At 35.1% G+C, this 24,555-nt stretch overlaps 2 protein-coding genes across 4 annotated transcripts in view; one reads left to right on the top strand and one right to left on the bottom strand.

Annotated features, from left to right (window-relative positions):
* Nucleotides 1-140: 140 nt before the first annotated feature.
* Nucleotides 141-24,555, bottom strand: part of LOC138714835 (uncharacterized) — a 39,497-nt gene continuing 15,082 nt past the window's right edge. Inside the window, exons 6-9 of one of the 3 annotated variants that reach the window (XM_069847016.1) lie at nucleotides 22,440-22,658; nucleotides 20,941-21,102; nucleotides 2,820-2,953; nucleotides 141-1,179 (exon numbers count right to left, since the gene is read on the bottom strand). In XM_069847016.1, coding sequence (XP_069703117.1) covers nucleotides 699-1,179; nucleotides 2,820-2,953; nucleotides 20,941-21,102; nucleotides 22,440-22,658 — 996 coding nt within the window. In that variant the 3' untranslated portion in view covers nucleotides 141-698. The remainder of the gene's footprint in view (nucleotides 1,180-2,819; nucleotides 2,954-20,940; nucleotides 21,103-22,439; nucleotides 22,659-24,555) is intronic. The other 2 variants (XM_069847017.1, XM_069847018.1) reach the window with 2 other exon arrangements.
* Nucleotides 4,668-15,512, top strand: LOC138715592 (paxillin-like). The gene is made up of 5 exons (XM_069848667.1): nucleotides 4,668-4,722; nucleotides 7,336-7,463; nucleotides 10,118-10,291; nucleotides 12,609-12,839; nucleotides 14,946-15,512. The coding sequence occupies exons 1-5, from the start codon at nucleotides 4,668-4,670 to the stop codon at nucleotides 15,018-15,020; spliced, it is 663 nt and encodes a 220-aa protein (XP_069704768.1). The 3' UTR covers nucleotides 15,021-15,512.

Here is a 24,555-nt window from a genome sequence, read left to right as displayed (position 1 = left end):
AATGTACTTACTTAGACTTCAACAAACAAAATTTGATAAGACAATCTCAAGGGAAAAAATGGAACTCTCTGCATCATAATCCACAGTTAATTCCCGATTTACCACGCAAATCGTCTGTAGCTGCATTTAGATTGGCAACAGGCCATGATTGTTTGGCCAAACACCTGCATAGAATTGGAACATATCAGTCCCCTAACTGCCCATTGTGCAACTCAAACCAAGAAATGGATTCGGAACACCTCAAAATCTGTGCTTCAGTGGCTGGCCATGATAATATCTTTGAAAAATATTGGGAGTGCAAGAGGTCAAATGACTTTACTGTCAAATGCCTGGCATTAGAAAACAACAACAACATATTAAGATGCTAGGTGCTAAAATACGTAAAAAAAATTGCTTAGGTTAATTGCGGATAAGGGGGCTTAATGTAATGTTCAGAATCTTCCTGAGTTACTGAAATAAAAGCACTTCCATTCCATTATACGTAAGACATAACAGAAATCTCATGAAACTCCACAATTTATTCTTGCAGACACTTAATATCATTCTTTCCTTCTGGAAAAAGGTGCATGAACTTCTTAAGTACTTTGTGCGTGAAGTAACAGTCATATTGGTGGATTGGTAATTAATTTTAATTATTATTTGTTGATTAGGTGTCGAAGCAAAATCTGATAAATATTGTTGAAAGTAATATTTAACACTCACCTGCCAGCAGTAATCCAAGGCTTAGTAGAATCTTTATACATTGGATTATATTTCTTGTAATCGTAGAACTTCTCATTGTAGGCAACTGCAGAAAGTAGGTCTTTTTTTGGTAAGTATAAAGGGATTGGATGTTTCTTTGTTAAGTTTTTATATGATTTCTTGTGAAGATCGCCTTCACTCTCTGCAGATTCAGATGATTCTAGGGACTTTGAATTATTTTGTGATTCGTAGCCGTGATAAACTGGTTTTTTAGAATCCACAGTTCTTGTATGAATTTTCTTCAGTGTTTTATCGAAGTTCAATGTTTTAGTTTGGTTCATATTTGACTGGAAGTGATGATGTTCATCTGTATCAGTGCTGTCAGCATTACATGCTTCATGTAATTCATTGCCGTGTTTTTCCTTATTCTTAACTGGCATACAGTCGTCACTTTTTATGATAATTAGTTGAGCGTTTTTGGATCCAATCCTTGTGTACCTGTTAACAGAGTGAATGGTAAAAGGAAGCAAAATTAATGTGGAAACTTGGAGTGTCAGTGGAAGAAATGTTACATCCCTTATCTCAACTGCCTTCTGTGGTTAATACCGGGGGGGGGGGGGGGGGAGTCAGACTTCAAGTTGTCTACTAGTAACAAATTCAGAAGGTTTGTAGGTAACGTAATTATGCATATTGTTTTGATTCACTTATTTAATCTTGCCTAAGATGCAGCTGAAACAGTCGATGACAGATCGTAAGATGACTGAAATGTGATAGTTCATTTTTTTCATTGTGCTTATGAGTAATTATTAAGTTGTAACTAATTTTGGTTTCACATTTTTGGTAAACACCCTGGACCTCTGTGAGCTGGTATTAATGAATATGGTATTAAAATTAAAACTTAATTTTTTTTAACTAATGATGGATACTTGACTTTCATCATTCACCTATATGAAGCCAGTTATGTAGACCAATTTACCAACATAGTTGTTGCCCAGGGTGCTCCATAGGAGGCTTGTCTACACTGAGGGAGATTTGTTGGGATGCCAGAGGGGAACCGGAGCTTCCCGGAGAAAACCTTTGTGTTACCTGGATCACAGGCTTCCCCAACAAGTTATAAATTGGGGTACATCAAGGATTGAACCTGGGTCCACAGGATTATAAGTTAAGCGCTCTAGCCGCAAGTCCACCATGGCAACAAAATTTAAATCTGCTATCCATCTAAATGGGGAGCATGTAACAAAACTAATTTAATGTTATTTTTCTCAAAAACGTGTAGTGATATGAAAATGCAATTTGAGGACTAAGTATTGTACTAACACAGACTAAATCTAAAGATATTTAGATGTTTAAACTTATATAACTAGGTATGTAACAGTTCTTTCTTTACAGCTCGAATTTTTTCTTTCAGATTTCTCCAGAGTCTAATCATGTTGGTTGCACTGAGAACTCACGACTCACAGCCCACACTCCATTTTTCTCGACAAAAAAAAAAATTGTAATAAAAATTATCTTTAGTAAATTAAATGAAACCGTTTAACTTTTCCGGGAATTCGTTTTCTTATGCAGCATCTGAATCGAACAAGGCACTTGAAAGCACTATTCCACTCAAGCACAAGACTACCGGCAGGTCCTGATTTTATGAGCTGTAATAATGAAAGGCACGAACTAGTAGAAAGGATCTCATTGTTTTCACTACAAGTTACTGAAAGTCTGTCCTTGAGCTGAATCTAACACTATTCCATGTTTCGTTATGTGTTTACTTAGGGATCTATTGTATTCTCTTGACAATGATTTTCTGAAAACTTACAGTTTCTGTCTCACTTAGAATACGGCACTAGAATTCCATTACTGATATTTTTATGGGTCTAATATTTGCATACAAAATATATTTTTATAAAACAATACTTTAAAAAAAATTAGGAGGATCTTGTTTTCGAGTAAATATGGTGTATTATTCAACGACCTCTATATGCACTGTATCTTATATATAGAGTCACTGACTTTTTCCTCATTTGATGGAAGCCATACTTGTTCTGTCGAATATGTGCTGTAGCAACACCATGGAAATTGATCTCTTGGAAATATGATATATCACTGGCTTCAGCACCAGTAATTTTGTGAACATGAAATTCACTTACTTGGATTTTTCATTTGAGCGTATGTTGGTACTTCTGGTTGGCTCTGCTTCTTGAGGGACTGTATTTTTAACTTCTTGTTCAGTTTCTTCTGCAAGCTGTAGTGAATCTGAACTCTGCTGGACTGATTTTTGTTTCTGAAATATAAAGAAAAAGAACAGTAATTCAAAAGTTTTTATTATATACAATCGTGAATTATAAGGTGAACTTTAGAAACGGGACAATCCTTTGTTTCAAAATCAGCTTTGAATAGTAAACATGCCATAAAGTCCAGAAGATGCTGCACGTGTGACTTTCCCCTTCCCCACACCATGTAATCCTTCAGTTGCTGGCAAACAGCCATGATAATCGTACTTGTTCCTTCTGTTTGTCGTATTTTTGTTCCTTTATTATGATTTACTTTTTTTCATTAGGAAGACAATTTTCCGATACATATTTTTATACTGTTCTTTTTGTGGAGTCAAGCCAAATACAGTCAATTTATTTCACATAAAGAAAAAAAAAACTAACATCGCAGTTGTCCAAAATAACTATGTTAAGAAAAACAATTTGCCGTCCACAGGGACTGAACCCATGATCTTCTGCATGTCGTTCAGACGACACAAATGACTGAGCTATTATGACGAGAGACAAACTCTATCATCTGCATGGCATGTTGATCTCCTGAATATGGTCCGGTTCCAGTATTACATGGATTGGGAATGCAGTAGTATGCACCTTGTGCTGTAAGCATCATCAAGAGTAGCTCGAAATTTATTTCCGTATCTGTACAAATGTTCCTTGCAGTTAGACTGATCTTCTTGGTTATATTCTGTATAGCATATGTATTCAAACAGCGTAAAATCAAAAGGACTATTATAACCCTTTTGCTTTGGATGTACAGTAAAACTCCCATTAACTGAACCTCTGTCAACTGAAACATGTAAGTGAGTTTTTATAAAGAAATGTTAAAAGTTATAGTACAGTACTAAAGAATCAAGGTTTCACTTCCTAATGGTAATAATAATAATAATAATAATAATAATAATAATAATAATAATAATAGCATAATGGCCCGAAAATACGCTGCACTTTGGATAAATTACAACTGAAAAGTTAAGATGTGACATATTTGTGAACCTGGTTTTTTCGACATTTCATCATATTGTATGCTGTTTAATAGGGAATATTTATGGGCCAATACGATAATGATAATAATAATAATAATAATAGTAAATAATTTGTACTGTACCTAACTACATGCATTGTACCATTCTGTTTTTTAACCCTAAGATGCATAACAGGGATCCCCAGGTCCCTTAATACTTCGATATCATTTAATACATAGGCCTAATTTAAATTGATTGAAATCTATTTGCAATTTTTAGTATGCTCTCAGATGTCTTTTGGGTTTGTATCAATGGGACTCATATAAGTTTTGTTAATTTCATTTATTAGAAATATAAGAACCATGTATTGTGGGTCCCTATCACCACGGCATGGCGCGTCCTCAGGTTGCGGATAGAGGAGACGGCCTCCACATATGGAGGGTAGCTGCGAATATATTGAATAAGCAGTCGTGGACAGCTGATAAGGGGTGGTCCTCCAGCTTGGGGGTTATGCAAAGGGCTAACAACCCAGCAACGTAAAAAACAGCTTGTTACGAAAACTTACAATAAGACGTTTGATATGGGCAGGGCATGTAGCACATATGGGCGAATCCAGAAATGCATATAGAGTGTTAGTTGGGAGGCCAGAGGGAAAAAGACCTTTGGGGAGGTCGGGACGTAGATGGGAGGACATTAAAATGGATTTGAGGAAGGTGGAATATGATGATAGAGACTGGCTTAATCTTGCACAGGATAGGGACCGATGGCGGGCTTATGTGAGGGCAGCAATGAACCTGCAGGTTCCTTAAAAGCCATAAGTAAGTAAGTAAGATATAAGATAGTTTGTCTGTACCACTTTAATGCATAATGGGGGTCTACGAAAACTTCCGTTTACTTTCCTTTATAAAAGAAGTGTCATTTACCTGCATGTGTTTCAGTATTTCTGTAAATAATTGCAACAACTACATTAACACTTGCAGGTGTTTATCTCTCGTCCTTACTGATAGGCCTATAGAACATTTTTATTGGCTTTTTATAGCTTTTTTTTACCCTGTGGTTTTGTAGTTGCTATTATTCGTCCTAATGCAGGGGTAGTTTACGATGCGAAGCTAGCCAAGAAGAGATATTATATGTGTCCACATAAAAATGCTAGAGAAACATGCCAAGGATGTTGCAGATGCAATAGAAAAATTATTTAAAATGGAAATGTAATATTTAAGATTTATGTAGTGTATTAAGATCTAATTTTTTGTTGAAACATATCAAAGATTTAAAACACCTCCGAAAGTTTTTTAAAGAATTTAAAATAGTGTGATGACAAGGCATTTTTATCATTATATTAATTTATTGTTTCATTTTGAGCTAGACATTGTTATTTAATAAATATCTAAGTTTCTCATAGTCCTAAAAGAAAAAAAAATTCACATTTACTCCAGTAATTACACAAGAGGTCTTAGGGATCCCCATTATGCATTATTGTGTATTCCAATTGTCATGCATCCTAGGGTTAATATGTGATGCTTTAATGCAGCGGTCATCAGCACAGAGCACCCTGGGGCTAGCGTCTCTTACCCGCAGAGAACACAGCGCACCATGGTGCACTCGTAGCTGCTAGTGGGTATGCTCTCTACCTCTTCCTGCTGCACGACGGGGCACACGGAATGGCTCTGCTTACCCTTTGCACATTTCAGCGAGTGCTGACGACCACTGCTTTAATGTATAGAACTTATAAGCAGTTTCTAACCTTTCAACTATAAATAAAGGATATACATTTATTATCGGGAATTTTGGTTATCCGAAAATGCAATCAGCCCTCTTTATTCTGGTTAACAGAAGTTTACTATAATCTTTTTTTTTTTTTTAGTAGGTTATTTTACGATGCTTTATCAACAGCTTAGGTTATTTAGCGTCTGAATGAGATGAAGGTGATAATGCCGGTGAAATGAGTCCGGGGACCAGCACCGAAAGTTACCCAGCATTTGCTCATATTGGGAAAACCCCGGAAAAAACCTCAACCAGGTAACTTGCCCCAACCGGGAATCGAACCCGGGCCACCTGGTTTCGTGGCCAGACATGCTAATCGTTACTCCACAGGTGTGGACTACTATAATCTTTGAAAGCACTGTATCTAACTTCTACAGTGGGTTGGGTTAAATAAAGAGGAGTAGTTCTGCATTTATTTATTTTCTAAAATGTAATAAATAATTTCAATTTGTGCAATATAAATACAGAAGGACATTTAGTGTACTAAACATTAATTACAAAATGAATACATCAGTCAAGTTGTGCTGTATTTTGTATTTCATTTGAAATCACAGTCTTGCTCTTAAAAAATATGACCAAACATTAATTTAACGCCTAAAGATCAAATACTGTAGGTTAGCGCACTATTGTGATAAAAATGCACTATAATATTAAATTGCTACAATATCTTATTTCTCATTGTTCAGAAAAAAATAAATAGAAGTTTCCAAGGAAACATTTTGGTAGCATGTTTAATTTGGCCAGTATATTAAAAAATTTCACATACCAACTTTTGTGAGCGATAAAGATGGTAAGTCCTTTAATAATACATTATTACATAGTGCATTGGCAATATTTCATCATTGCTATTAACCATATTAAATTACATTTACAGTAACTTTCAGTTAAAAGTAAAGATGAAAATGGTTAATGCCACATAGTTGTGAATTAGAATTCTTTATTTTGTGTGTATCATCTGAAGAGTTTTGAGGTACTACATAAAATTAAAGACTTCAAAATAAACATGTGTTGAATTAAAAGATTGTGAAGTCTAATGATATCAATAAATTGATAAAGTGTCCAAATACTTATATCGATTTTGATTTAAGTAATACAAAACATTCTGTTGATTTTTGTTCTTTGGTCTAAGATGCATTCAAGAAATAACTCATTTTCACTGCATTCAAATAAGTTGCCATGGACCAAAGACTTCATAATCATTTTCAGTTTTAGATTATTTGGTCGAGGGTGCATGCATTCTTTGTTGAGAATCAGTCGACAATTTGCAGCACAAATTCAAAAAATAATCTCTTCATTGGATTGAAAGAACAAAAATCACAGAATTTTTTGTGTTATTTAAAGAAAAACCGATATAAGTACATGGACATGTCTCCATCAATTTACCGCTAGTGTAATAAGTAGCTAGTCGGCGATATCTGCAATGGCGGGAGAAAGAAATTGGCCACTCTAAGCCATTATCTCCAGGCCTAGTTGTGTCATAAGTGGCACCTTGTTGTATCATGTGTGAGGTTCAGACCTGTCTTCAGACAGTTGACTAAATAACAACAACAATTGGTTCATCTGTGTATGGGTAGGATACAAGAATGTGAGAGTATGTACCTTCATATTTGAAATTTGAGGAATGACTAAAAATGTTATTTTGTTTCTGTCGAAATATATATTTTAAGCTTTGTTTTCTTTTCTCTACAAGACAACCCAAAGTGAAATTCAGGATCAAATTAGGGATGTGGTTGTATCATGCCAAGGAGAGTCTGAAGTGTATTGTTATGGATGCCAGCAGCCAATCAAAGGCAGGGTAAGATTTAATAGAAATTACAAAATAATTTCACACTACTGGGTGTTCAGTTCAAAGTGTGTCATGGCTCGCTGTATGCCGTCATGTGGCTAGCCGATGAGCCTAGAGAATTCAATCTTCCTACACTTCCGCAGAGGTGTATAACCTATAAGGCAGAAAAGTTGCCTAGCAAGTACGGCGTTCATTCTGAAGAGTACGTACCGATACGTATGGTAACGCCGGTAGTGGCAGGAATGTGAACTGTTTGGAAATACGTACTGTCGGGATGTGGGGAGAGGGTTAAGACGATTACTTACATATCTGTTGACATTAACTTCGACGGTCTACATGGACACGGAGCATTTGATTTGTATTGTGGAATGTTACCGTACGCAACCGATGATAACAAATACCCTGCGTATGACTTGCCGGTGCAAAACACAGTTCGAAAGAGGTTATGGTAGCACACAGACCGTACAGACCGCCATCTGTTGCTACGACGTTCAAGTTATACCGTACAAGTTCTCAAGTTCAGATTGAAGAACGCCTTAAATAATAGGCAACTTCTCTAACATATAAGCTGAAACTCGCTTCAAATCGGTGACCCAACAACAGTGACGTCATGACACACTTTGAAATGAACACCCAGTATTATCACATATTTGTAGCAACAGTAATCCACAAAAAGGGTACATCCATGAGCCTGTTACAATTATTACAAGTACATTCTTCTTATTATCATCATCATCATCATCATCACTAACACTATGAAATGTGCTGTCTTCTAAGTTCACAATGTAGTTCCAAGTCAGTCAGTCTGTTTTTGACAAACTGTTTTGCACAATGTTACTTGGAGAATTTTTTAATTTTCTGAATTGCCACTATATGGAGATATCCTTGTTAAAAATTTTAACATTTCTTAAAGATCCGTATCTCTTTATTTTCTTCCTGGAGCTTTAGGAGCAGCCTGTTTTAATTTTGGAGATAGATTTATGTGCCATTACAAAGTGTCTTTCTTTTTTAATTTTCTCCATTCTAACATGACTGGATCCGAGATCAGCCTAGATACCATCCACATAATCTTAATTACGAAAATGTTTGATTTCTTTTCATTCAGTTTGCTTGAAGTCATGTTGTGTATAGAAGTACAGGCATAATTAATGAAGGCCGACCTTGAAATTGTTAATAAAACGTTTTAAAACTATAAATGAAATTTCATTCCATCTTTTAAGTTCGTTCTTCCCCTCTTTTCTACTTGTAAGTTATATAACCTCTCCTGTTTATAATATTTTACTTTTGTGCTTATAACTGTTTTCAATTAATTTATAGCTTCATAATTATATTTAGTCTGTTTCCTCAAGAAGCACATTCCTGTTGCTTTATCTCATGCCTTTCTATTTATCAATGGTTCTAGCATTAATTTGTTCATAATTTGGTAATTTGTAATAAATAGGACAAGCAGATTTATGCCTTATTTTTTGTGAATTTTGTTTTTCCTTCTTATAAATCATGTTTTATTATGCTTTTAGTTATTTTTGCACTAATTTGTTGCTATGATGATAATACACGATTATTGATTACATGTTTTCAAGTTTTCCGTTGCTTTAATAACTTTCCGGGCTAACAAGAAAGACAGGCTATGGCATGACGTCACATTCTTAGTCATAACATGGCCAACATTGAACAAGTTTATATATAAATGCACGTTTAACATGAGTTTAATATACTGGTAGTGAATCCTTTGTTTTTTAGAACTTTGAACAGGCGATTGACATGACGGCCATGATGAGATCAAGATTACCTTGTTACTCCGATTTGTGCCATAGCCTGTCTTTTTCATTAGCCATGGTAACTTTCTATATGAAGCAATTAAATTTACACACAAATTAAACTAAAATAAAATTTCTTACTGGTATGTCTCTATTGCAATATATCGGCATTCATTTTCAAAGCGAATATTTTTAAAAATTAATACATTTCATTTTAATTGTTAGACAAATAAATAATCACTGCATTTTACAACTGTTGGCTGAAAGCAAGTACCATGCAAAGTAAATTTGAAAACAGCTGGCAGCTAATTTCCATAGTTGTAATATTCGTTTTATTTTGAAGAAGACTAGATTGTCATTGGTAAAGATTATTTCAGTAGAAAAATTTTACATACTATATTATTATTATTATTATTATTATTATTATTATTATTATTATTATTATTATTGTTATTATTATTATTATATATACATCTTGATTACACAACTTTTAACACTGTATCACTTCGGAATATGTATGGTAAGACTTTCCTGTGTTAAATTTCAATGTTCTGAAGATGACCCATAAATAGGGCGAAACATGTTAATGAGGTACGTTGAAATTTAACACAGGAAAGTCTTACCATACATATTCCGAATATTATTATATATTTATTTTTGCAAATTAGGTCCGAAATGAAACATTAAGGATTAAACTTTATACTGTACTTTTTTGTGTAAATTATCCTCTGTCATGATTTTGAGAATTATATATATTTCAATGCCTATAAATTCACGATCAAATTTAAATTACCAACCATATGTGTCAAATTCCATTACACTTTTAATGCCGTAAGTTAAAGTTGAGTTAGTAATAGCTGAAGAACCATATTCGATAAATAGAAAACTACGCTTTCAACTTTTCAGATAATTTCTGCACTAGAGAAAACTTGGCATCCTGATCACTTTGTATGTGCTGGATGCAACAAACCAATTACTAGTGGCAGATTCTACCAAAAAGATGGAAAGCCATACTGTGAAGAAGATTATAGCAATCTGTATCTCAAGAAATGTGTCAGTTGCAATCAGCCTATTAAAGACGTGAGTATTTTGTTCAGTGACCCACATATCACATAACTTTAACATTCCGTTCACAATTGTAAGAAGTTAATCGGGATGATAAAATGATTTCATGGCTATAATAATAATGGTTCAGTGAGAAATGAAGTAGAGCTACAAGATCTCCCTGGGGTTATTACATAGGAAGTGGATCACTCTATGTTATAATGCTACATCACCAACTGACTAAGCATAGAAGAAAGCCATTGTGGCAACAAAATCGTTTTACAACGGCATTTGCCTGCTTACTGTGTATGTATGTATGCATTTATTCACACTGCAAATGGGTATATACCCGGTGGCAGTGGTAACTAATTACACTCAATAATGACAATTAATAATAAACACAACTAATAAAAAATAATTAATAATAATAATAATAATAATAATAATAATAATAATAATAATAATGAGCATCCTAAATTAAATGAAGCATAATCACTTAAAATAACATTTAAAGTAAATCTAATTTGTATCTTAACCCTAAGTTCGAATTAAGACCCACGAGTGTGACAGGTTTATACCTGCACAAGTACCTTTCGGCACTACCATTATTTGCTGTCAACTTACTCACTGCACTGATTCTATCCTGATTTCACTAACACTTCAAAACCATTTCACTGTTCAAATACTTTGCACAGCCACTTCACTGACACAAACACACTTCACTTACACAACACACTTCCTCACTGATAGAACACTTCAAATAACAAGATATCAATTACACCCCTTAAATAGTGTGTATAATATACTACCGTCTATTAGTAAAGACCTTAACCCTATTTTTAAATACATTTTTGGTTATTGGTAAATCCTTTAGTAAGTCTGGAGGTAAATCATTCCAGTCTCTGATAGTACGATTGAGAAAAGAAAAGTTTCCAGTGTCCGTCCTGTGTCTTCTTTCCCTCAATTTATATGAGTGGTCGTTCCTTGAAGAGTAATTTCACGGCTGCAACCTATTTTTTATTTCTCTCCAGGCAGACTCACCTCTGTATGTTTTGAACATTGCGCATAATCGAATTCGCGTTCTTCGGTCCGTGAGTGTGTCCCATTTTAATGGTGAATTATTACGACAACACTTGAGAGCCCGTTTTTGAATCTTTTCCAGTGTCTTAATATGTGGATTCCACTTGTAAAAACTTTCTAGTCTTGAAATGCTAAAATATGAATCTCAGATAGCCTCAAACAGTTTGGAATGCCAAATGTATTTAGTATGATTTGAGACTTTCACTATGATCATTGCGGTTTGAGGTTTTTGGGTATTCACAACATGTTCTAGATGTTTTGGAGCTACATATTGGCTTCTTCATCATGGAAGGAAGGGCAAGAGGAACCTGTCTGTCGGGTCTCTGGAGAACAACTCTTGGTAAAAGCTTCCCTCCCTCTTTTCCTCAATTGTGCTAAGTTTTCTTCCCTCTCTTTCTCAAGTGTAGAAAATTTTCTTTCCTCTCGCAATTATGTTTCTTCTTCTTCTTCTTCTTCTTTCTCTCTTATGATAATCTTTCTTTCTTCTCATTCTCTTGATTATGAAAAGCTTTCTCCGTTATTTTTTTTCCTCTATTGTGGAAAGCTTTTCTTTTCCCCCTCTATTGCTCAATTGTGGCAAGTTTCCTTTCCTCTATTTCTCTATTGTGGAAAATTTTCTTTCCTCTCACGATTACAGCACTTCTTACTCTTATTCTCCCTATCTCTTGATTATGAAAAGCTTGCATTTCTCTCTCTCTCTCTTGACTAAAAAAATTTCTTTTCTCCCTTCTCGATTTTTAAAAGCTTCTTTCTTTCTTCTCTCATTCTCGATTACTAAAAACTTTCTCCTCTCTCTCTTTTTTATTTTGGAAAGCTTCCTTTCCTCTCTCTCTTCCTAAATTGTGGAAATATTTCTTTACTTTCATCTTTTTTTAATATCAGTATTTCCCTCATATTTTTTTCTCTATGCCCTCTTGGTGAAAGCCAGTCTAGTATATACAGTCACGAAGCTCAGTACGTAGTAAATATGCATCCGTAGATAGTTGCTAACCACTATGATCGCTAATATCGGCCCATTACAGACAATGTGAAATAGTATCGGCACAGTCTATTGTTCCTAGCACCCTCACAACTCATGCTTCGTGACTGTATATACCAGACTGTGGCGAAAGTCTTTCTTTTATCTCCCTTCTCTCTCACATGTTCACATTATCCGAAAAAATACATATCATTGATAGAAGCAAGGGTTATGCACAATGTAGACAATTCCTTGCGTGGATAAACATTGGCTTGTACATGGTTTCTTGCAACTTAAAATCTTTTCGTTTTGCAGACAGTGATAGTTGCCCTGAACAGAAACTGGCATGCAGAACATTTTGTGTGCATTGTGTGTGGTATGAAACTAGGGGGGACGACCTTCTTCGAGAGAGATGAGCAGCCATATTGCCAAAATGACTACTACAACATGTTTGCTCCGAAATGCGCTGACTGCAATAAACCAATAACTGAAACTGCTGTAATGGCACTATGTGGGAAATGGCATCAGACATGTTTTAAATGCCAGGTGCGTGTGTCCAATAATGATCATAAAATTATATTATATAATAGAAATACGAGTATTTATACCCGCAATAAAATAGTCAGAAATGACAATTGCAATGAGAGAGAATCAATAACTGACGGAATCTAAAACCTTATTATCAACATTATTTACTATAAAAACGAAAGCATTTTAAAATGCAACCAAATTTACAAACAAGGCTCACAGTAATAAACACTCTCATTTTTCTGGATGTTTAAAGTTTTAGTCGCTAATTCAGAGAACAGTATACAGAAGGAAATAGCCTACACTCAGGGACAAAAAAAAACCTGACACTTCTATATTTGCTTGTATTTTGTTGCCAATTATTTCAAAATGAAACAAAACCCATTTAAACAAAATAATGTTTCATTTAGCACCTTATATGACAACATTTGAAAAAAAAAAAAAAATCTCTGATGAGAAAATTTACAAAAAATTACAAAGGGCGTATAACTATGGCATCGTTTGGTCTAACTGTTTTTTCATTTTATGGTGCCTTAAACATTAAAAACTCTTTTTAGTAACGGGTATTACCCCCTCTGGCTTGAATAACTGCATCCATACGTCTTGGCATGCTCTCAATTTGGTTAGCAATGTCTTCTTGAGGAATAAGTTCCCATTCTTCGCCAAGTGCTCGCCTCAACTCTTATAACGATTCTGGTCTCGGTCGTCTATTCTTAACACTCTGTCCCAGCATGTCCCACATGTGTTCATGTCTGGACTCCTTGCTGGCCATGGAAGAACATGGATTCCCACTTCTTGCAGATAATCTCCGACCGCATGGGCAATATGCGCCTACAAATTGGCCAAATGGCACAACATGATCAGCCAAACATTCATTTATATACCTATCAGCTGTTAGTCTTCCATTTTCAACAAAAACCACTCTGTACGAGCATCCGTACACACTCCTGCCCAAACCATCACTCCACCACCTCCATACGGCACATTTTCGGAAATGCAACACTGTGAAAATCGTTCTCCCCTTCTTCTCCAAACTCTTTCACGTCCATCAGGTGAGCACAGATTGAAACGGGACTCATCGGTGAACAGAACACAGCTCCACTGTCCATTTCTCCAGTCCCTGTGATCATTTGCAAAACGCAGTTGTTCAACTCGATGCATCCTGAGAAGTCTGGGACCAGTTGCAGGTCTACTTGATATCAGTCCACTTGCTTTCAACCTCCTTCTAACTGTTTTGGCCGAAACTGGGCGTCCATGCATGTTAACAAATTGCTGGGCTACACTAGTAGCTGGCAGGTTGCGCTCCCTAAGAACTCTCAACACCATATACCTGTTTTCATTTGGATTTGTAGCTCTTGGACGACCCGAACCTGGTCTTCTGGTATATTCTAGGGTCTCTCTATACCGTTTTATGGCATCATGGGTTGTGCTTCTAGCCATATTCATAACATTTGCAATGTAACGTACACTGCATCCATCATCGTAAAGGGCTACAGCTCGAGCCACATCTTCACGTCGCATCTTGTTTTAAGACAAATGTTACAACTCCACTTAAACTCAGAAAATGTAAAAATAAAGAAATAGCGAATGATAACGATAATGAAGCACAAAATGGTTGAGACAAAATTGTTATAGCTGAGACTCCGAAAGCAAAATTGGAATATTTGGTTGTAATGGCTTGTTTATAAAACAAAAAACAATCAACAATGTATACACGTCTCCATAACAACAGATGGCTACCATAATATTGTATGAGAAGATAATGTTTTGCAAAATACCAGCAAATATTAAAGTGTCCGGTTTTTTTTTTGTCCCTGAGTGTATATGGATTGCAAAATTTAGCAAAAGATCTTTGACCAAGTTCAGACGTCTCATGTATATTTTTTTTATTTGAAATAATATCTAATCTACTCCTGGTTGAATATTACAAAAGGCCTTATGACTTTAACTCTGCCAGGTTAAATAAAACCATTATCATCATCATCATTATTTATTATTTGTAAGAATCTAATTTCTATTTCTTGAATTCTTCTCCTATTTTTTCTCGGGTATAGAAAAAAAAAACATTGCCATTATAAACACGAATTCAATATTCTGAATAGTTTTGTTGTATTTCTTTTACAGAAATGTAATAGACCTATAGTGGAGACAACTTTCGAAGTGATAGACAACAAACCAGTCTGTGCCAGTTGTTCATAAAGATAACAGCGTTAAACTGGAGATGACAACACGGAAATATAATCAACATTTTTATCGAAGAGTTAATCGAATGATAACACTGGTCTACCAAATCTAGGGGAAGAGTAGCTACAGTATATTAAACTAATATCCAGAAGATAGACATATATTTTAAAGATATGCTTTGAACAAATTACCAGTTTTACATGCAATCAGTATTCAAGTAAGAATTCTGTAGCCATCAAAATTCAGCAATAAAATGAGTTTGTATTTATACATTCAGTCAGCTAAGTGTGTGCAGTTGATATTAAGACAAAAATTACTTTTCAGTTATGTGGTTGCAAAACGGTATTTGTCGAATACAGGGGGGAGAGCCATTAATCCTTCCCATTGAAGGCTTTAAGGAACCAACCTGGACAATACCCAATGTCCCATCCCTACCTTCCCGTGGTGCAGCTGTTAGTAAGCATAATTTTACAAGCTGAACTAAAGGGAGGGGCTACTCATCAATTAGCACTGTTAGCACTGGTCAGCTTGATGAGTTAATGACCGAATTTGGTATAATTTTCCTCTATTCAATACCTAACTCTCTCTTTACCCTTTTCTATCCAGTCCTCTGACTGAACTCTTACTTTCTTCGACCCCGACAGTATTAGAGCATTCGAGGCCTAGGGGTTCATTTCACTTTCCTTCCTCCTCTTTCTACTTTTCTGTTCCTAGTGCTGACCTGCTATGGCACTAAAATCGTCCTCCAGTGGCTTAAGGAGGGAAAGCTGGTGATCAACAAGATCTCCCAACTAGGTCCAGTGGACCCGTCGACCAACAGCAGGTGTGGTCCTCCAGACATTCTGGGGGTTGTGTGTGAATGAAGTAGCCACCAAAATATTAAAATATGGTGTTCACTTAAATTGGCTACAATTTGCCGTTTTCATCTGTGCGTCAGTGGCTAACCATGACAATATCTTTGAAAAATATTGGAGTGCAAGAGGTCAAATGACTTTATTGTCAAATGCCTGGCATTAGAAAACAACAACAATTTTCACACTATTATCAGATATTTATTTACCTGGACATCGTTCTTGTGTGAAAAAATCGGACTAATCATCAAAATGCATTATAGAGTTCAGTGCTTGTCTTCATAGTAAATGAAACTAATATTATTAACAGACTATACCGAATGCACATAGCGAGTTCCCACTTTGCATTAATATGACAAATAATGTTACGTATCACAATGACATAATCCATTTCCTATTAAATGTTTGTTTACCTGAATATTTTCCTTATCTGGATTTCAATATAAAAGAAAACATCAGGATATCTGACAATTCTTTGACTCTTGCACATAAGTCTCTTGGATTTGCTGCACTATTCCTTAACCCTTCATATGAGTTCTAGCTCTGTATTCTTAGTAAGCTCCAGGACCTTCACTCATATGTTAGGGTCATTCATACTGCTGTGACAGGGTTCCAAGATACTTCAAATACTTGGAGTGTACTGTAAGCAGTAACATAAGCTGCTGCCAGGAAGTAAACAGGAGGATAGCAATGGCAGAGGAAGCTTCTAATAAAAAAGGAACATTTTCTGCAGATCTCTGGAAAAATAACTAAGGAAGAGACTAGTGAAGTGCTTTGTGTGGAGTGTGGCATTGTATGGAGCAGAAACATGGACATTACTACGAAGTGAAGAGAAGTGACTAGAAGCATTTGAAATGTGGATATGGAGAAGAATGGAGCTTGTGAAATGGATAGAAAGAATAAAAAATGAAGCTGTATTGGAAAGAGTGGGTGAAGAAAGAATGATGCTGAAACTGATCAGAAAGAAAAAAAGGAATTGGTTTGGTCACTGGCTGAGAAGAAACTGCCTACTGAAGGATACACAGGAAGGAATGGTTTATGGAAGAAGAGTTAGGGGGCAGAAGAAGATATTGGGTGCTAGACATTGAGATACATGCATCATATGAAGAGTACTAAATAGGAGTCCTTTCAAGATATGAATCATATCGAGGATTTAAATATGTTGTTGTTGTTTCCTAATGCCAGGCGTTGGACAATAAAGTCATTTGACCTCTTGCACTCCAATATTTTTCAAAGATATTATCATGGCCAGCCACTGAAGCACAGATTTTGAGGTATTCCGAATCCATTTCTTGGTTTGAGTTGCACAATGAGCAGTTAGGAGACTGATATATTCCAATTCTATGCAGGTGTTTGGCCTGTTGCCAATCTAAATGCAGCTACAGTCGATTTTCGTGGTAGATCGGGAATTAACTGTGGATTATGATGCAGGGAGTTCCATTTTTTCCCTTGAGATTGTGTTATCAAATTTTGTTTATTGAAGTCTAAGGATTTAAATATTAAAGTGTAATATCACTGTGGTCGTTTTTGAACGGTTTTTGGGATATTCGAACAAATAAAAGTGAAGAAATGGCAACATTTCAACACATGTTCATGCAACAGTAGCAGCTAGTCACAAGACCACATCATAATTTATTATGTACGTAACTCCATGAAAGTTTCAGTAACCTAAAGCATCACAGAGGGATTTTGTGGCTGTGCATTTCCTCCTTCCCACTCTATTCTTGTTTCTGACTACCTTCTATCATTACTAGAGCTAATATTTTTAGTCGGTATAGTTTACAAACACTCCCCCACTCCTCATACTTGCCATTCTTGTCATTCAGTACTTCCATTAGTTAGCGCTAAAGGTCTTTAATCCTCTTAACCACCACTTACAAAACAGCGGGGTTTAAAAGCTGCAGTCCTTGCGACTTTTCCTGCATTTCGAGTCTTGTCAACCAGGCTTAAAACCTTCTTAACCGGCATCACATCGACTCAATTATACTCGGTGTCATTCTTAACTCCTACTACATATAAATCCTAGCTCTAATCATTACTGAATGCATGATTGCCACGCCTTCCTTTTATATACCGTACATACTTTGTTACCGATCTTCAATAAAATTACAGTCAAACCGTCAATGTTATGCAACAAACCAATAAGGAGACATTTGTTGGTATACTGTTTGCTCTAGAAAATCCTCCAACATCACCCATTTTCCTTGAAAATGCATTCCAAAATTCAACTAAAAATGCTACTTTTCTCAAAACCCATTCACTAGAGACCACAATAATATTACACTTTTTTTCATTAACTTACTTCCCTCATTCACTCTCAAAGTGACTCTATTTAGTCCTTTTATACTCTGTATGGATATGTAATGTAAATGAAAAGTAGTGCTGAAGAATACATCACAAAATGTTTAAATACTAGGACTTTAGTCAGGATCAGTGGCGGTGCGTCAATAAGAGCACAAGAGCACGTGAACACCTTGTTTCCATTAATGCACGACTAGTTTTATTATTTCATATCGTATTGACGTAGTGGGGATGTATAATATCAGAATCGAGTGTTTTAAACTTCCCGCATCTTGCATAAACTTCTTATGTAAACTTGGCAACATCTGTTCACGTACAAGCCGTGCTCTTTTCGAGTTGGTTACAGGAAGAAAATTGTCTTTAGCTGGCCGCTTATGACTCGTCAAGAGCACAAAGCGTTAAGTGAACATGATGAGTATCTATCCTACAGATGTCAGGTCCATCGATGCCTATCGTTCACGTGCTATATCTCGAGGAGGAAATTTAATAGCCTGTAGATGTCAGCATCTGACTGTAGGAACGTTTACTTACGTAGATGTGTGTACAGTGCTGCTACGAGAGTATAGTTTGTGAATTACTATACTTCAGTGTCGGCATAATAGCATAGTTTGGCTTTCAAACAAGTGCTGGCTGAGTGTGGTGGTGGTATGAATTTAAGTATCTGTATGGCAGTGTATAATATTTAAGAATAATATTTACTGGCATGTATTTATAGTAATCTATGCGAGTGGGATTACAGTACTGGTATAGGCTATAGTGTATCAGTGTGTTGTGAATCAAAATATATTACTGAACACACGCGTTTGTAAATAACGAGACCGTGGTATGTATAGTCTGACCATCGGATCTGTGCCCCCGTAAGATATGCAAACTGAATCTTAATTCCTTTTCAGCCTCGGCAGTTCATTTCTCCCCCTGTATTCCTATTTCTCTCTTCTATCCCTTTCTCTTTCTCTCCCTCACTACTCACAATTTTGAGCCTTCTTGCGGGACAGTTTATTTGCACTTGCAGTCCAGTGTTGTCAACTCAAAGTGAATACTGTAGTACGGAGTGGTGAAAGAAATATTATTAAGCAAGTAACAGCATTTTGCATAAGTCAATCAGCGTCATTAGACCTACTTAAATTAAATTATGGATAAGTAATAATTAACCTTACAGTATTATAAGCAATATTCAAGAGACATGATACTGTTTGACGGAAGTTTGGCAATATCCCTATTCGGCAAGGTTCGTGGCCTGCTGTTTGACGTAGTGGGAGAGAAACGGGTGGAATGGGGTGAGTAGAGGCGTTAACTTTTCCAAGAACGACGACAGCGCTGAAGGGGCATAGATTCGATAGTCCAACAAAATATTCATTTTTAACAAATGTAAACAATGAACTCTGTTCAAGTAATTTTGAACAGTAAAGAACTGGGTAAACTGGCTTACCAAGAAAAATTGGAAATAAAAAGACTGAGCTTCATTATTGTTATTATTATTATTATTATTATTATTATTATTATTATTATTATTATTATATGTTGTTTTGAATTTATATACGGTTTTTTTTTTTTCGATAGTGAAACATTGGAATCATGACATTTCATATTAGACTAAACACAATTGGCATTCATACAGTTCTCTCTGTAGATTGAAAACTCAAAAAAGTTTCATATCCATTGTTCAAGAATTAAAACAGAAAATCAATATCCCGAATTTAAAAGAAAACTTACAAATTAAACCAAACCCTTTAACTCTATTAAATATATAATATAATCTAAATTTAACAGAAGAAATACTGAAATCAGAAGTAAACACTGAAATACTGAAACAATTGTCTTTAGAGACAATTAATATTAGGTACCCTCCACAAAACTGGCTTCATTTATACACCAACGGATCCTTGATCTCCAGAGAACAAGGTGCCGGTGCAGGTGTTACATGCTGTCTCTTCTCACTTTATAGATCTCTTGGATATGGAACAACAAGTTTTGATGGTGAAATCATTGCAATAAGTGAATGTCTCAGGAATCTTCTATGGCACATCAATAAATTTAGGAATGCAGTTATATTGTCAGACTCCAAAGCAGCTTTTCTATCAATTGTCTTTAAACACACACCTTCATCTCAAACAGCAGAAATAACTAAAATGCTCTCTCAATTAATATCACGCAATAAAAGAATTGTATTCCAATGGATACCATCCCATTGTGGAATCCTGGGAAACGAGAATGTGGATGCTTTAGCAAAGAAGGGCAGCACTGCTACTTACAGACCTGTTACTAAATCTACGTATTACTCTGTGAAGAGATTTATTAAATCTACATACTTAGACTTCAACAAACAAAATTTGATAACTCAATCCCAAGGGAAAAAATGGAACTCTCTGCATCAAAATCCACAGTTAATTCCCGATTTACCACGAAAATCGTCTGTAGCTGCATTTAGATTGGCAACAGGCCATGATTGTTTGGCCAAACACCTGCATAGAATTGGAATATATCAGTCCCCTAACTGCCCATTGTGCAACTCAAACCAAGAAATGGATTCGGAACATCTCAAAATCTGTGCTTCAGTGGCTAGTCATGATAATATCTTTGAAAAATATTGGAGTGCAAGAGGTCAAATGACTTTATTGTCAAATGCCTGGCATTAGAAAACAACAACAACATATTAGACTAAACGTACGATTTCAAATTCTCTTCGATTTTGGAACCACAAAATTATGAACACACATAATATTTTATCATGAGCCGCCACTGGTCAGGATCTTATATTTTGCTATCAACATGTAACTTCTTACCTCATCAATGTTATCTACAATTCCAGTCATGTATGTTTCGAAATTGTTCCGTAATTCTTTTGCACATCTATCTAGAACTTTGCTAGAGATGTGTTCCACTAGATGCGATGTTGAGTCACACTTTTTAGTTTCTGTGCAACGTTTTTGATGGGGATCTTCTTCCTGAAAATCGTATTTGAGATTTAATTATTAATTTAGAAATGCACCTTATTAACGCTCATGAAGCATGTATACATTTAAAAAGTTATTCCAGAATGATATATTTTTTCTTCTTCCCCCTCCCACTTTAAACAATTCGACAGAATTATTTCTGAAAAATATTAATTAGTAATTACTAGATTGTTAAACTTTCAAAGATATCTAATCATTTTTCTAGCGATCATCTAACTTTCTATTGTTCTAGTGGATTTTTTATATCTAAGTAACTTACCATATTCAATATTGAATATACCAACCATTTTTTTAGTACGTAGTTATTGGACATTAATGGAATCCTACCATCTTTTTAATGATTATTGAAGATCTAAATTTTTAATAAAATGTTTCTAATTACAAATGAATATGTAAACTTTAATGGAAGTATTTTTAGTGGTTATTGGATATCTAAATTTTCAAATGAAATGCATTCATCTTTCTGCTGGTAAACATTGTATGTCTAAACATTCAAGTGAATCTAATAATTTTTGCAGTGATTATTTAATATCTAAATTTTCAATGGAATCTATCTTTCCAGTAGTTATTGAACATAAGTGGTCTATGCTTCTTGGAACTAGTGACATCTATGAGCCACGCTCGTGGAGTTGGGGCAAATAAGAGCAAATTAAGAGCTCTCCTAGTGCAAAAAAGTAGTTATAGGATATCAATGGAAACTAAACTTTCTAAACTTATAATGAAATATTTATACTCATTATTGAACAATAAACTTTCTGTGAAGTCTTTCTAGTGTTATTGGACATCTAAACTTTCAAATGGAATTTCGTCATCTCGCTGGTGAATTCTGGATATCTAAACTTTCAATGGAATGTAATTTATATATCTGTCTGTCAGGTTTCATTGAATAACTAAATTTTCAATGAAATCTGTTTTTCCTAGTGAAATAAAATTATAAATTATATTTTAACAACTTTGCCGGTGTGCTGGATTCTTGTCCTGCAGAAATTCTTTTATATGCCAGTAAATCTACTGACATGATCCTGCCGCATTTAAGCACACTTAAATGTCATCGACCTAGGCTGGGATCGAACCCGCAACCTCGGGCACAGAAGGCCAGCACTCTACTCTTGTGCCACCCAGGTCGACTTTTTCCTAGTGAATATTATGATTAGGTATCTAGATTTTCGACTTTCTGGAGACTTAGCTGAAGAAATTTTGAATTAACATAGTCACCTTTCTTGTAGTTATTGGATATTTAAAATTTTAAACACGTCATTTATATATTTACCACTAAATTCAATAACTTTGTGAAACTAGAATAACAACATATTTAAATTAAGAGTTACCTGAACCTGAACATCAAGAGGAAATGATTCAACTGCAGTTCTAATGTTATCACCACATTTTACTTCTTCCATGTTGTGCAGTTTTGAAGTTGCTTTCCTTTCGGGTAAAGGAGAAGCTGGAAATGGAGGGGAAGGAAGAGGTGCAGCTGGTGATTTCTTGACAGTGTCCATGTTTTTGTATGATTCGGTAAGCGTGCTTTTAAGTGCATTAGTGGGTTTCTGCATCACATGAAAAATATTCTGTTAGTTGTTAGACATTGCAGGACTAGTTAACATCAAATACTATTATCAGTATAAATTATAAGAGGTTATACTTTTGGTACAGAGGCCAGAATATAATAAGAAGAGCCACTAAAGTGTGAACCACTAATGCTCGGTGATTTGTGCTATTTTTGATCACTATACTAAGTATAGAACATCTTGTTATTCATCATCTTTTACAGTATCCACCTCGCGTCAATGGAATTCCTTGTCACAAAGTATTAGGGGCTGTAAGACAATAAACACCTTTAAAAACAGCTTAAAAGATAACCTTATTAGCATTTCACTCCAATCATACTGATTTAAACTATCACTGACTACATTGTTACTTCTTTCTTTAGACATCATCCCGATAGTGCTGTATTTTCAAAATTGTCTCGTAATAATCTCTTTCTATTATCTAATATTATTTGAAATATATTAACATTCTATGTATTTTAGCTTAATTCTGCTACACAGTTTATTTCAGTGTTTAATTAATAGTTCATAGTATTTTGTTGTTTAATTCGTAAATAACTCTTGTATACATCTAACTCTCATCTAAATCAAATTGTTGAATTCTTTGTAAGTTCATGCATATGTATATATACAAGGTGCCGGTGCAGGTGTTATGTGCTGTCTCTTCTCACTTTATAGATCTCTTGGATATGGAACAACAAGTTTTGATGGTGAAATCATTGCAATAAGGGAAAGTCTCAGGAATCTTCTATGCCACATCAATAAATTTAGGAATGCAGTTATATTGTCAGACTCAAAAGCAGCTATTCTATCAATAGTCTCTAAACACACACCTTCATCTCAAACAGCAGAAATAACTAAAATGCTCTCTCAATTAATATCACTCAATAAAAGAATTGTATTCCAATGGATACCATTCCATTGTGGAATCCTGGGAAATGAGAATGCGGATGCTTTAGCAAAGAAGGGCAGCACTGCTACTTACAGATCTGTTTAAATCTACGTATTACTCTGTGAAAAGATTTATTAAATCTACATACTTAGACTTCAACAAACAAAATTTAATAACACAATCCCATGGGAAAAATTGGAACTCTCTGTATCGAAATCCACAGTTAATTCCCGATTTACCACGAAAATCGTCTGTAGCTGCATTTAGATTGGCAACAAGCCATGATTGTTTGGCCAAACATCTGCATAGAATTGGAATATATCAGTCCCCTAACTGTCCATTGTGCAACTCAAACCAAGAAATGGATTCGGAACACCTCAAAATCTGTGCTTCAGTGGCTGGTCATGATAATATCTTTGAAAAATATTGGAGTGCAAGAGGTCAAATGACTTCATTGTCAAATGCCTGGCATTAGAAAACAACAACAACAACATATATACTTTTTGCTGGTTGAGTGGAAGAGAAAGCCTTACGGCCTTAATTCTGCCAGCTAAAATAAATCATCATCATTATTATTATTATTATTATTATTATTATTATTATTATTATACTCGTTGTCATGAGTGGCTATTGAAAAGTGGCAGTAATGCAACTATAAAGGTCTCATCAGTAAATTAGTGAAAATTCTTCTAAAATATCCATACGACCTTTCCATAACAAGTGTAAATTTCTTGTGGTTCTGTGTAAAGAGCTACAAAATTGTTAAAATAAAAGCTGTAAATCTTGTAATATAATTGTAGCACATGAACGTCAATCAGGTGATCCTGTACGTAGGCACACATTTTGTGAGTGGATTCTGAATAATGTACATAATGGAAAAATAGTCATGTTTAATATTTTTCTCGCACGAGACTTGGTTTCACTTCCATGGCTATGTGAACTCACAAAATAACTCTGAAAAGCAAAAATATCCTTCATGAAGTGCCCCTAAATGATAAGAAAATA

The sequence above is a fragment of the Periplaneta americana genome, chromosome 15, assembly GCF_040183065.1.
Source record: "Periplaneta americana isolate PAMFEO1 chromosome 15, P.americana_PAMFEO1_priV1, whole genome shotgun sequence".
Taxonomy (NCBI): Eukaryota; Metazoa; Arthropoda; class Insecta; order Blattodea; family Blattidae; genus Periplaneta; species Periplaneta americana.
Note: the sequence above shows the minus strand (reverse complement) of the source record. Positions and strands in the feature narration are given on the sequence as shown.

Coding starts and splice junctions, on each gene's coding strand:
- LOC138715592 (XM_069848667.1), top strand. CDS start 4,668: ATGGCGGGCTTATGTGAGGGCAGCAATGAACCTGCAGGTTCCTTAAAA. Junction 4,723..7,335: donor AGGTTCCTTAAAAGCCATAA/GTAAGTAAGTAA, acceptor ATATATTTTAAG/CTTTGTTTTCTTTTCTCTAC. Junction 7,464..10,117: donor AGCAGCCAATCAAAGGCAGG/GTAAGATTTAAT, acceptor TCAACTTTTCAG/ATAATTTCTGCACTAGAGAA.